Below are 12,993 nucleotides of genomic sequence, written 5' to 3' on the forward strand. Positions count from 1 at the left end.
CACTGAGGGTTGCGATCCGTTGCCGGACACGGAAAAAAGACAAAAGACAAAAAAAAAGAATGAGGTGAGGCCAGGTGGAGATGCAAGCAAAGCGGCCAGTCCAATTCCATCTACACACGCACGAACTGGAGAGGTGTAGCAGTCTTTTTAAGAAAATTAATATGTGGATTATATCTGAAATCAGACTAGAAATTAGAAAAGATGAGCTCTCTGGTTAGCTCACATGGTTAGATTATGGTGTCAAGGTCAAGGGTTCGGATCCCGTACTAGCCAGCCACCAAAAAAAAAAAAAAAAAAAGGAAAGAAATCAGAAAAGATAAATTATGCATAATCCTACCATGCTAATAAATCACCTATTTTTATTTATTTTTTATTTTTTTTTCCTTTTTGTCTTTTTTCTTGACCGGCAACGGGATCGCAACCCTCGGTGTTGCTCCCGCACCCCGCTCAGCCAGTGAGCGGGAACCGGTCTGTATGTGGGATCCGAACCCTCGGAGGGAGCGCCACCGCGCTTCCCAAGCGGCGCACTGTAGCAGTGTGCCACTGGGCTGGCCCACCTATTTTTATTTTTATGTGTCCTTATTGAGTTTTTATCCATCAAAATTGCAAATTTTCAGTTGTAATTAGAGTAGGGATATAATTTTTTTCCTGAGGGTTTTTTTTTTTTTTTTTGGTGTTGTTTTTAAGTAAACACTTAATCGAGGGCTGGCCAGTTAGCCCAGTTGGTTAGAGCATGTATTTAACATAAATGTCAAGAGTTAAGATCCCTGTTCCGGCCAGCACCAAAAAATTAGTTAATTAATTAATTAAATACATAAATGCTTTATTGGGATACAACTCATAAAATTTGACTTTTTGATGTGTACAATTCAGCAATTTTTAGTATATTCCTGAAGTTGTGCAACCATCACCACTATCTGACTTCAGAACATTTTCATCACCCCAAAAAAGAAACTCTGCACCCATTAGCAGTCACTGCCCATTCCTTCCTGCCTCCAGCCCCTGGCAGACACTCATCTACTTTTTGCTTCTGTTGATTTGCCTATTTTGGAGATTTCATATGAAAAGGATGGCATACTATGTGGCCTTTTGTGACTGGCTTCTTTCACTGAGCATGTTTTCCAGGTCCGTCCATGTTACACCATATGCCAGTACTTCATTCCTTTTCATGCCAAATCATATTCCATAAAGATGTAACTTGAAAAAATACTTTTAAAAAAATTTGAAACAAACAAAATTACAAAGATGTTGGATGTATAATACTAAGGAAATTTTACTCATCCCTAACCACTCGAAAGCAAAATTGCCAACCCGCTGTGTTTATTTCTTACAAACGAGGACATTCTCCTCCTCACTACAACATGACCATCCCAGTCAGGAAGTTGACACCGAGACATCACTACCATCTGTCCTTAATCCCAGTTCAGAATCACGTAGCATTTCAGTGTCAGCTCTCTCTAATCTCCTTAGACATGTAATTTTATATTCTGCTTTTCTTACTTTAATATACCATGATGGTTCTTTTGACTTATTGTGCAAATGATGTTAGATTAATGGATTCTAATCAAAGGTAGGCCTTTATTTTATAACTTTCCACCCTTTGTTTTATGACTTTCTTTTTTTAAAAAAAGCTTGTGTGACAGTTTTACTCTCAGCTCCAAAGGTGGGTCATCTGAGAAGTGTATTGCTTATCCTTGAAGAACATCTTTAATACACATGTTCCTACCTCTTTTATCTCTTCCTCTCTTCCTCCCACCTCTTCCCTGTGCTCAGTGATACTGAGCAGCAGGGCTCCTTTCTCCAGGGATGTGGTGAACGGAAGCTGACTTCCCTCTGTGCCCCTCCTCCCATTGAGAGGTTTGTATAAATGTGATGCTTTACCTTTGCTGGCTCCTGTTCGGTGTCCCCTGGCGTGACAGTGTTTCATTCTCTTCCTTGGGATTAGGTCAGCAACAGCCCCCTGTCAGAAGAGGCCGTCCTGGGATTCGAGTATGGAATAAGCATTGAAAGCCCAAAGTTACTGCCTCTCTGGGAGGCGCAGTTTGGTGATTTCTTCAATGGTGCCCAGATCATCTTTGACACATTCATTTCTGGAGGTTGGTATTAGTGTAAGGATGTGTAACAGACGCATGGCCCCAGCCTCATGAAGACAAATGAATGCTCCTGAGCCTCCTGTGTGCTGCAGCAGTTCCAGAGAGTGGGGGCCTCTCCCTGTCACCCAGTGGGGCGTGGCAGCCATCACACAGTATGAGGAGCTGACAGGAAGAGCATCCAAATTCTTTGTCAGCAGAGGTCTGGGTGCCACTCAGCAACCATGCAGGGCACCTCTTGTCTCCTGGGAATGTGCCCGGCTGTAGGGCCTTTGAATGCACTTGCTTGCTTCTAGAGTGTTCCATGTGTGCAGTGACCAACTACCACATGGATAACCAGGAGGCAGTAGGGACAGAGTGAGGCTTTGTGGTGAGAGATGGGGGGCAGCCTGGAAAACCCATTCCCCTCAATCCAGGTACACTCATGTGTCTGAAAGTTGAAAGTTTCAAAAACAATACCTGCTTATTGTAAAAATCCAAAATAAATGGAGGAAAAGCCTAAGTCTCTTCTAAGACCCTCAATCCCATTTTCTGGGGTACCCACTCTTAGATTTTTGAGTCTGCACCTCACATCTTTCCTCTAGTTGTGTTTCTCTGTAACTTTTTAGTTGTGAGGATGAAAAGTGCCTGAGTAGCCTGGACTTCTGACATGTCCAGAGATACTCTAAAGTGTCCTCTGCCCCCTGTTTGAGGACAGTGACCTATGTTCTAGCTGTGCCATGAGGAAGGTGGGAGCTGCCCTAAGAACTGTGCCTGAGGTGAAATCAGGAGGGCACATATCCAGGAAGCCAGGACATTCACCTTTGAATTTGTCTTGCACTCACTGAAGCTCAGGGCACATGCATCATAGGTTTTCACCCAGCAAAATGGATGTTTTCCCCCTAAATATGGTGCCACAGTGCCAGAAGATGAATGTAATGAACATTCTGGGGAGCCAGGCAGCAAAGTAGCATTGATCTCACACTCCAGGTCATGTTAGACTGCTCTGTTCTGCTCCATAGAGTTCTTACTCCCTGCACCTGACTTTTCCAGGAGAGGCCAAGTGGCTCCTACAAAGTGGTATTGTTGTCCTCCTTCCACACGGCTATGACGGGGCTGGACCAGAGCACTCATCTTGTCGCATAGAGCGTTTCTTGCAGGTACGGTAAGCCGAATGCTTCTGGATCCCCAGAAGTGTTTTCCTTCTTCCTGGGTGCTTTGAAATAGGACTATCTCCTACAGATAGCTTAGTGTTCACCTTAAACTATATGTTCACCTTAAACTGTAGCACAGTTGTCCCTCAGTATCTGTGGGGAATTCGTTCCAGGACCTGTCCTGGATACCGACATCCTCAGATGCTTAAGTCCCTGATATAAAATAGTGTAGTGCTTGCACATAACCTATGCACATACTTCTATATACTTTAAATCATCTCTAGATTACGTATGATACTTAATACAATGTAAATGCTACGTAAAGTTGTTTTATACTGTATTGTTTAGGGAATAATAAGAAAAAAAGTCTGTACATGTTTAGGACAAGACACAATTTTATTTTTCTGAATATTTTCAGTTGTGAGTTGGTTGAATCCACAGTTGTGGAACTCACAGATGCAGGGGCCAACTGTGTCTGAATGAAACAGATTTAGCGCAATGTCAGTATTGGAAACATAATCCTCAGGGATAATAGGATCACGGTTTTATGGCAATTAAAGTGGCTCCCACGTGGCCAAGATCAGTGGTTTCTACACCAGGCTGATCATCAGAATCCCCTGGGGAGATTTTTTTGGTTTTAATTATTTTTTAATTGACACGTAATAATTGTACATATTTATAGTGTACGGTGTGATGTTTCAATACATGTATACAATGTGTAATGATCAAATCGGGGTGATTAACATATCCACAACCTCAAATATTTATCATTTCTTTGTGTTTGGAACATTTGAAATCCTCTCTTCTAGCTATTGGAAAATATACAATAAATTATTGACTATATCACCTAACAGTGCCATAGAACACTAAAACATATTCTTCCTATATATGTGTGATTCTGTATCTGTTAACCAAGCTCTTCCTCCCTATTCCCTGTCCCCTTCCCAGTCTCTAGTAGCCATAATTCTACTCTCTACTTCTATGAGATAGACTTTTTTAGCTTACACTGATGAGTGAGAACATGGGGTCCTTATCCTTCTATGCTTGACTTATTTCACTTAACATGTCTCCCTGGGGAGCTATTGATAAACAGAGATACAGATACAGGGACTAAACCCAGATCAGATTGTTAGGAATCTGTACTTTTACTTTAAAAAACTCCTGTTTTCAAGTAAGATAGTATTTTTATAAAACAATTCATGATCATTAAAGCATTTTAAATATCCTGCCAGAAATAACCATTGTTAGGGGCTGGCCCGGTGGCGCACTGCTACAGTGCACCGCTTGAGAGCGCGGCGGCGCTCCCGCTGAGGGTTCGGATCCCACATACAGACCAGTTCCCGCTCACTGGCTGAGCGAGGTGCGGGCGCAGCACTGAGGGTTGCGATCCCATTGCCGGTCCCGGTCCGGTACAGGCGCGACACTGAGGGTTGCGATCCGTTGCTGGACACGAAAAAAGACAAAAAGGAAAAAAAAAAAAGAAAGAAATAACCATTGTTATTTGGTGAGAATCGTTACCAATGTCTCTTTATGCATATTACTTCCTTAGGGTTTATTATAAAAACTTTCAAATATACAGAAAGGTTGAAGAAAATTTATAGTGAACATCTACATGCCCACCCCCTAGATTCCACATTAATATTTTATTATGCTTGTTTTATCACATATCTATTCATCTATCATTCCTTTATCTATCAATCCATCTTATTTTTTGATTCACGTCAAAGTAAATGGAGACATCAGTACACATCACCTTAAGTACATCAACATGCATATCAATAATCATTATGGCATATGTGCAGAGAAAATGTATAAATAGATGATAGGTTAGTAGATAGGTAGATAGAACAATAAATGGATGGTTATATTGATAGATAATGACACAGAGAAATAATTCTTATAAAAATGAGATTACAGAAATAAATAGTAGATAAATGAAAGAATACATGTGAAATACAAAGCTACAAATTTTTGAAGAAATATCGGAAATGAGTAGGCAGGACGTCCCATTTGGGAGTCATAAGCATACAGATGATATTTATGGTCCTGAGGCTGCATGAAATCACAAAGGAGCGAGTACAGATAGAGCAGAGAAGTTGCCCACACATTGAGCCCTGGGATAGTCCAACCTCAGGAGGCTGCAGAGAGAGAAGACAAGCAAATGGGACTGAGAAGACGCAACCAATGAGGTGGGAGGAATGTCTAAAAAGGCAGGTGATTACAACAGCGAGAATGTCAAGGTCAATTAGGATGAAGACTGGGAATCAACCACTGGATTTAGCAACAAAGAAGCCTCTTGATGGCTGATAACTGCAGTTTTGATAGAGGGACAGAAGCAAAACTCTAATGAGAATGTATTTAGTAGTATCTGAAAGGAGGAAAGTTTAATTATTTATTCTTAACTTTTATTTATTTTTTTGCTGGCTGGCCAGTGCAGGGATCTGAACCCTTGATCTTGGTGTTAAAACACTGCACTCTAACCAAGTGAGCTCACTGGCCAGCCTTTAAAACATTTTTTTAATTGATAAATGAAAAATTGTATATATTAATGTTGGTTGTACAATGTGATGTTTTGATATATGTACACATTGTGAGATGATTAAATCAAGTTAATTAACATATTCATCAGCTCACATACTTACCACTTTTTGTGATGAGAACATTTAAAATGTACTGTCAGCAATTTTCAAATATACCATACATTATTATTAACTACAGTCACCATACTGTACAATAGATCTCCAGAACTTAGTCAAAGGAGAAATGTTTAGATGATTCTTTTGATGTGCTTTGCTGCAAAAAGCAAAAGGAAATGGGGCAGTAGTTGGTGGGGGAACTTGTGTCAAGTTCTTATTTTTGCAGCTGGCTGGTTCAGGGATCCAAACCCTTGACTTTGGTGTTACAACACCAAAAGAGCTCTAACCAACTGAGCTAACTGACCAGCCCCTGTTTTGTTTTAAAGGTAGTAAATAGCAGCATGTCTGCTGATGGGCATGATCTAGTAGGGAAGAAGGAAATGATGATATAGGGGGAGAGCGGGGTAACTGGAGTGATTTCCTTGAGTGGACAAGATGGGATGGGATCTAGTGCATGAAGGGTTGGATCAGCTTTAGACAGGAGCTTGGCAGTCAGTCTATTGTAATGATTGGAAGGCAGAGAATATGGATGCACATGACAGTGTATGCATAGATGTCGTGGCAGGGTCCGAGGAAGTTCTCTTAGGTCATTAGCTGAGAGTGATGATGTAGGAGGAGCTCCTGGGTTTAAAGGTGAGAATTAGTCATCCAGGAGAGGAGGAGAATTAGTGAATTGGGGAAATAAAGGATAAGAGTATAAGAGCATTAAGGGCCCACTTGAGATTCTTACTCAGCATTTTAAATTGAGCCCATCAGTGTGATTGTGTTTTTTCTCCAGCTTCATTCCCTGCAGACATGGCACAGGTGGAAAGTTGGGATTAACTAGGGTTATGGCTGGGAGTGAGAAAGGGCCAAGGGACTCACGGGTATATGCAAAAGAGTGATTATAATGACTGACCGTGGAACAGAAGTCAGACAAGGTTGAGAGAGAAGACATGAAAAGAGTGGAGGACAGTGAGGAGGTGATAGGATCAATGTGTTTGAGTCTTGATGAGGTTGAAGCATGGCTGGAGTCCAAGCATTAAAGGAAGTGAGCTAGAAGGATAAGTCAGAGAGTGGAATGCATACAGTGGAGCTTATGGAAGAGTCTTGTTATTGATTGGAACAAGGCTATCACCTAGTGCTGTTGTCTGTGTTTGTGTCCCCCCCAGAATTCATAGGTTGAAATCCTCACCCCCATGACGATGGTATTAGGAGGTGGGGCCTATGGCAGGTGATTAGGTCATGTGGGTGGAGCCCTCACAAATGGAATTCATGCCCTCATAAAAGAGGCCCTAGAGAGACCCCTTGCCTCTTCCACCATGTGAGGACACAGGGAGAATACACCATCTATGACCCAGGAAATGGGCCCTCACCAGACACTGAATCTGCTAGTGCCTTGATCTTGGACTTCCCAGCCTCCTGAACTATGAGAAATAAAATTCTGCTTTTTATAAGGTACCCAGCTTATGGTATTTTGTTATAACTCCCTGAATGGACTAAGAAACCATGGGAATGGGTTATTGAGGTAGGATGGAAGACAGTGTTGTTGGAAGACATGAGTCAAAGGAACCAAGAAGCCAGGTTATTGAAAGGACCATTTACATATACATTAAAATTACTAAGACCATGTTAATAACATTATAATACCTATCTCAAGATTGCTGAGAGGCACACAGAGTCAATATATGTAAACTGCTTAGAACAATAATTGACATTTATATGTGTTTGCTCTTTATTGTTTTTATTATCATTTCGTCTCCTTTCACTGTGATTATCTCAAGTCCTACTACCACTAATTCTATTTTTATTTTTAGCCCTGCAAAAGAATTAATATATGTAAAGTGCTTAGGAGAGTATTTGCTGTTTATATAAGTGCTTGCTTATTTCATTGGATTATCTCAAGCTCTTTGTGCCATTCATTTTTAGACCCACCTGTTCTGTTTCTTTTTTGGGGGGTGAGGTGGCTGGCTGGGCTGGTAGAGGGATCTGAACCCGTGACGTTGGAGTTTTAAGGCTGTGCTCTATCCAGCTGAGCTAACCAGGCAGCCCTGTTCTCTGTTCTTGATGTTTCATATTTATTTATTAGATCTGTAACAGTGGGTTTTGGCTTTCACTTTATTTTCTTAGCATTGCACTGTTTGTTCTTATCTAGTTCTGCTGTACTTTCTTTAAAACTATCTGCCCTTTGCATACTATGTTCCTTTCCAACCCCCTCCTGCTCCACCCCGCCTTATATAAAGTTATTTGGCTGTATGGTGTTTACATTGCTGCCATGTCATTTCCTTTCATCTTGTCTTTGTTTATCTAGGGCAACTCTTCAAAGACCTTAGAGTTGCTCTGATAGGGTGTGGGTGAATTCCCTTAAACATCCTTCCCAGTTGGTACCAACTTACCTTCTTGAAGCAACAGTTGAATACAGGTTCCAGCTTTTGGAGCTTGAGGATTGTAGTGGGAGGGGAAAACTCTGTTGGAGGGAGAGGTTTTCTAGACAAATTCTGCTCTTTCCTCAGAGATTCAATAGCTAATGCCACGAGTCAGGGGTATGTATTGTTTCCATGGGCAAGTCCAGCAGCCCTGGCTGCCTCTTTTGAGCTCTGTAGGGGCATCTACTCTGGAAGATTTTGCCTTTGTTTTTCCACAGAGTGCTGCTCGCTCCCTCTCTCCAAACTGGAGGGTGGTAGTAAGAATTCTCAGGATTTTGTCAGCTTACTTTCTTTCCCTCCACTGTTTCTGGAGTAGGGTTAGGAGCCATGCCTCAGCTTTCTATCCCACTGAGATCTTCTGAGATTTCATTTCCTTGCCCTCAATTTTTCAAGCTTGTTTGTTAGCTGCTTTTGATTTTTTGTCTCTCACACACACACACACGCACACACACACACACTATAATTTGGTTTATTTCATTAGGAGAGTGAGATTCTGATAGTGCTTCCTTTCACTGTCTTAACTCCACAGCAACGAAAATCTGTATTTTCTAAAAAGTCCTCCCCAGGTGATTCTTGCAATCAGCTGTGTTTGGAAACAACCATGTTAGATGACACAGCATTGGGCCAATGGAGAGAGCCATATGACACTTATACTTTACAGGCTGTACACTTACCTTCTGTTATTTTCCTGTAATGGAGAGAAATATCTTCTCTCGTCCTAATTGAGAACGCTTGTGTCACCCTCTGGCTAGCCCACTGTCATTACGATTGAAGCAGGCTGTCTGAGCATCCTCTTTCTTTGCATTTCTCTCCCAGATGTGTGACAGCCTGGAAGAGGGGGTGGATGGAGACACCGTAAACATGTTCGTGGTCCACCCCACTACTCCTGCACAGTATTTCCACTTGCTTAGGAGACAGATGGTCCGGAACTTCAGGAAACCCCTCCTTGTTGCTTCTCCTAAGATGTTACTCAGGTTTCCTGTAAGTAGAAAAAGCTGGTTAATAAGCCTTTCTCCTATTGTCATTTTTTGTACTCCATTTTTCTCTATTTTCTATATCTAATTATATTTCTAAATTATGGAAACATATTTTTAGGTTTTTAGGGTTTTTTTGTAATAGGATATCTTAATAGCAGTTTTTGGTTTATAGACATATTGAAGAGAAGTAACAGACAGTTCCATAGCCCCCCATACACCTAGTTTATCCTGTTGTTAACATTTACATTATGTCTGCTACATTTGTTATGATTATGAACCAATATTGATACATTATTATCAACTGAAGTTTACATTAGAATTCCCTCTTTGTGTTGTACAGTTCTATGGGTTTTTCCAAAGACATAATGTCATGTACCCACCATTACAGTGTCATACTGTATAGTTCCACTGCCCTAAAAGTCCCCTGTGCTACACCTATTCATCCCTCCCTCCGTCCCTCCTGTCCTGAAACCCTGGCAACCACTGTTTTTTGTTTTTGCTTTTTTTATTACCTCAAATATTTATCATTTCTTTGTGTTGGGAAACATTCAAAATCCTCTGTTCTAGCTAATTGATAGTATACAACAAATTGCCGTGAATCGTAGCCACCCTATAGTGCTCTGGAACACTAGACCTTATTCCTCTATCTAGTTGTACTTTTGTATCTGTTAACCAACCTCTCACTAACCCCCTGCTCCCTGCCCTTTCCAGAACTACCATTCTACTCTCTACTTCTATGTGATCAACTTTCTTAATGTCCACATATGAGCGAGGACATGTGGTAATTCTCTTTCTGTTCCTGGCTATTTCACTTAATGAAATGTCCTCCAAGCTCATCCATGTTACCAAGAATGACGGGATTTCATTCTTTTTATGGCTGAATAGTATTCCATTGTATATATTTGCCACATTTTCTTTCTTTCTTTTTTTTTTTTTTTTGTCTTTTTTGTGACCGGTAAGGGGATCGTAACCCTTGGCGTGGTGTCGCCCACACCGCGCTCAGCCAGTGAGCGCACCGGCCACTCCCATATAGGATCTGAACCCGCGGCTGGAGCTTCGCTGCGCTCCCAGTGCTGCATTCTCCCAAGTGCACCACGGGGTTGGCCCCGCTGCATTCTCCCAAGTGCGCCACGGGGTTGGCCCTTGCCACATTTTCTTTATTCATTCGTTTGCTAGTAGATACTTAGGTTGATAACATCTTTAGTTTTATGCTGCATTCTCCCAAGTGCACCACGGGGTTGGCCCTTGTCACATTTTCTTTATTCATTCGTTTGCTAGTAGATACTTAGGTTGATAACATCTTTAGTTTTAATTGACTTTGCTGCTGTCATTTTTATTTAACGTTTTAAGAATAATTGGAAATATAGGTAGATTTCTTTTCTCACTGTAATGAAGCATAGAGCTAGCAGATATTACACTGGTGTCCTAATCTGAGCAGAAATAACTTATTTATTTATTTGTTTTTGTTTTTTGGTGGATGGTCGTTATGGGGATGTAAACCCTTGACCTTGGTGTTATAACACCGTAGTCTAACCAATTGAGCTCACTGGCCAGTCCCAGAAATAACTTTTTAGAAAAAGTTTTGAAGTCAGAATGGTCTAAGCACTACTATGCTGACAGTAGCAAGTTGGGAATTTAAAGTATTTTGATAAAAATGAATGGTATTATTCATCGTCCTTTATTAAGATTTATTGCTGTTAAATGATTTATCATGACGCCTGTTTCAATAAGCATAAATATTGCAACAATGTAGCTTATTGCTATAGTTCTTTAAAAAGGTACATTTTCTTTTGGTTTACCTGTTTAAGTGTTAAGTGCACAATGTATTTTTTTTTTCTTTTCCTTTTTGTCTTTTTTTTACTGACCGGTAATGGGATCACAACCCTCAGTGTTGTGCCCACACCGCGCTCAGCCAGTGAGCGGACTGGTCTCTACGTGGGATCCAAACCCTCGGCGGGAGCGCCGCCGCGCTCCCAAGCGGCGCACTCTCCAGTGCAACCGGTCTCTACGTGGGATCCGAACCCTCGGCGGGAGCGCCGCCGCGCTCCCAAGCGGCACACTCTCCAGTGCGCCACCGGGCCGGCCCCACAATGTATTTTTTCAAATCACAAAAGTATGCTAGTTTTCAAATGTCAGTGTTCAAGATAATAAATACTACTAAGCACATGTTTATCCCATCTGCTATAATTTTTTTCAGGCTCATATGAGAGTTTTAATTGGGATTAGCATTAAAAAATTTGCATTTGTTTGGATGTGGCTGAAAAGACATTTAGAATTTGGCTATTTAAGAATATCTTGTACTGCACCCAAAGGTTTTAGAGTATATTTGGAATGGAGGGGTGCTGTGGAAAGCTGTGAGTATTTGTTTCCACCTGTTGTTTTAAGCAGTTCCTAGCATTTGCAGGGGAGCAAGGGGGCACTCACTCCGAGGCTGGGCCTAGAGTCAGCATCTTCCATGGCCCTAGAGTCAGCACCTCCTTAAACTCTGCACTCTAGGTTCCTCACCTGACTCACCCTAGTCCCTGCCCTGGGAGTCAATATCGAGTCAATATCAAGGAAAGGCATTTCAAGTAGTCTGCCCAGTGGCAGTAGTTCATTTGTTGTGGTCTACTTATCTTCTTACCCAGTGTTCCTGCAGACAACGGAAAAATTTTGAGATGGCCTCATGGGCCTAGAAGCATCACAGAACATTCAAGAAAAGTTAATGCAATCCCTTTAACTCAGTTTTTCTGATGGGCCTATTTTGACACAGATACTTTGCTTTTTTTTTTTCTTGGTGATTGGCCGGTACAGGGATGGAACCCTGGACCTTGGTGTTATCAGCACTATGCTCTAACCAACTGAGCTAACCAGCTAGCCCTTGACACAGATATTTGAAACAGCAATGTTAAAAGGGCCAAGTCAAAATGTAAAATTACGGGCCGGCCCAGTGGCTCACTCGGGAGAGTGCGGTGCTGACAACACCAAGGCCGCGGGTTTGGATCCTATATAGGGATGGCTGGTTTGCTCACTGGGTGAGCATGATCCTGACAACACCAAGTCAAGGGTTAAGATCCCCTTACCGGTCATCTTTAAAAAAAAAAAATGTAAAATTACTATAATTTATTTCTAAGAAATACATACATCTGAGATTCTTGACCCAACTTTCATTGTATCTGCCAAAGTTGTCACATGTTCCCTTAATCATAACTATAAAAGAGTATAATGATATTAAATATAATACATGTAATTACTAAGTATTGAGTGAACTCTTAGGAATTTTATTGAGAATTTCTTTTTTGTGTGTGTGCTGGCTGGTACAGGAATTGAACACCAGACCTTGGTGGTATCAACACCATTCTCTAACCAAGAGAATTTCTTCTGCTGTTTGAAACTGATAATAACAGACCATATTCTGGCCCTAATATTCTACCCCTTCCCCCACATCTAATATATAACTTATCAAATAAGACAGGTCTTTAAATATCTTGATTAAACATGTAGTATCAACTGAAAATAAATATGACTATTATTGAATTCCGATTTCTTCCTGAAAATTGAATTATTGGTACAAGTGACCTATCAGAATATGAGTCAACCCTTTTTTTCATTGGCCTATTTGGAGATGATTTGTCGCATGGAGACATGACTCAGGGCCGTATGTGGTTTGCCAGGTGGTACCTGAATCCCAGCCCATTTTCCATTCAGTTCTGAACCCGAGCTCCTTTTTTTTTTTTTTTTTTTTTTTTTTTTTTTTTTTTTTTTTTTTTTTT

The 12,993-nt window shown here is 41.1% G+C and overlaps 1 protein-coding gene across 1 annotated transcript in view; it reads left to right on the plus strand.

Annotated features, from left to right (window-relative positions):
- The window catches only part of DHTKD1 (dehydrogenase E1 and transketolase domain containing 1), a 46,544-nt gene that overhangs the window by 26,951 nt on the left and 6,600 nt on the right, over positions 1 to 12,993 (plus strand). The window contains 3 exon segments of the mRNA XM_008573034.1: positions 1,946 to 2,096; positions 3,123 to 3,229; positions 9,081 to 9,245. Coding sequence (XP_008571256.1) covers positions 1,946 to 2,096; positions 3,123 to 3,229; positions 9,081 to 9,245 — 423 coding nt within the window.

Source organism: Galeopterus variegatus, unplaced genomic scaffold (assembly GCF_000696425.1).
Source record: "Galeopterus variegatus unplaced genomic scaffold, G_variegatus-3.0.2 Scaffold867, whole genome shotgun sequence".
Lineage (NCBI taxonomy): Eukaryota > Metazoa > Chordata > Mammalia > Dermoptera > Cynocephalidae > Galeopterus > Galeopterus variegatus.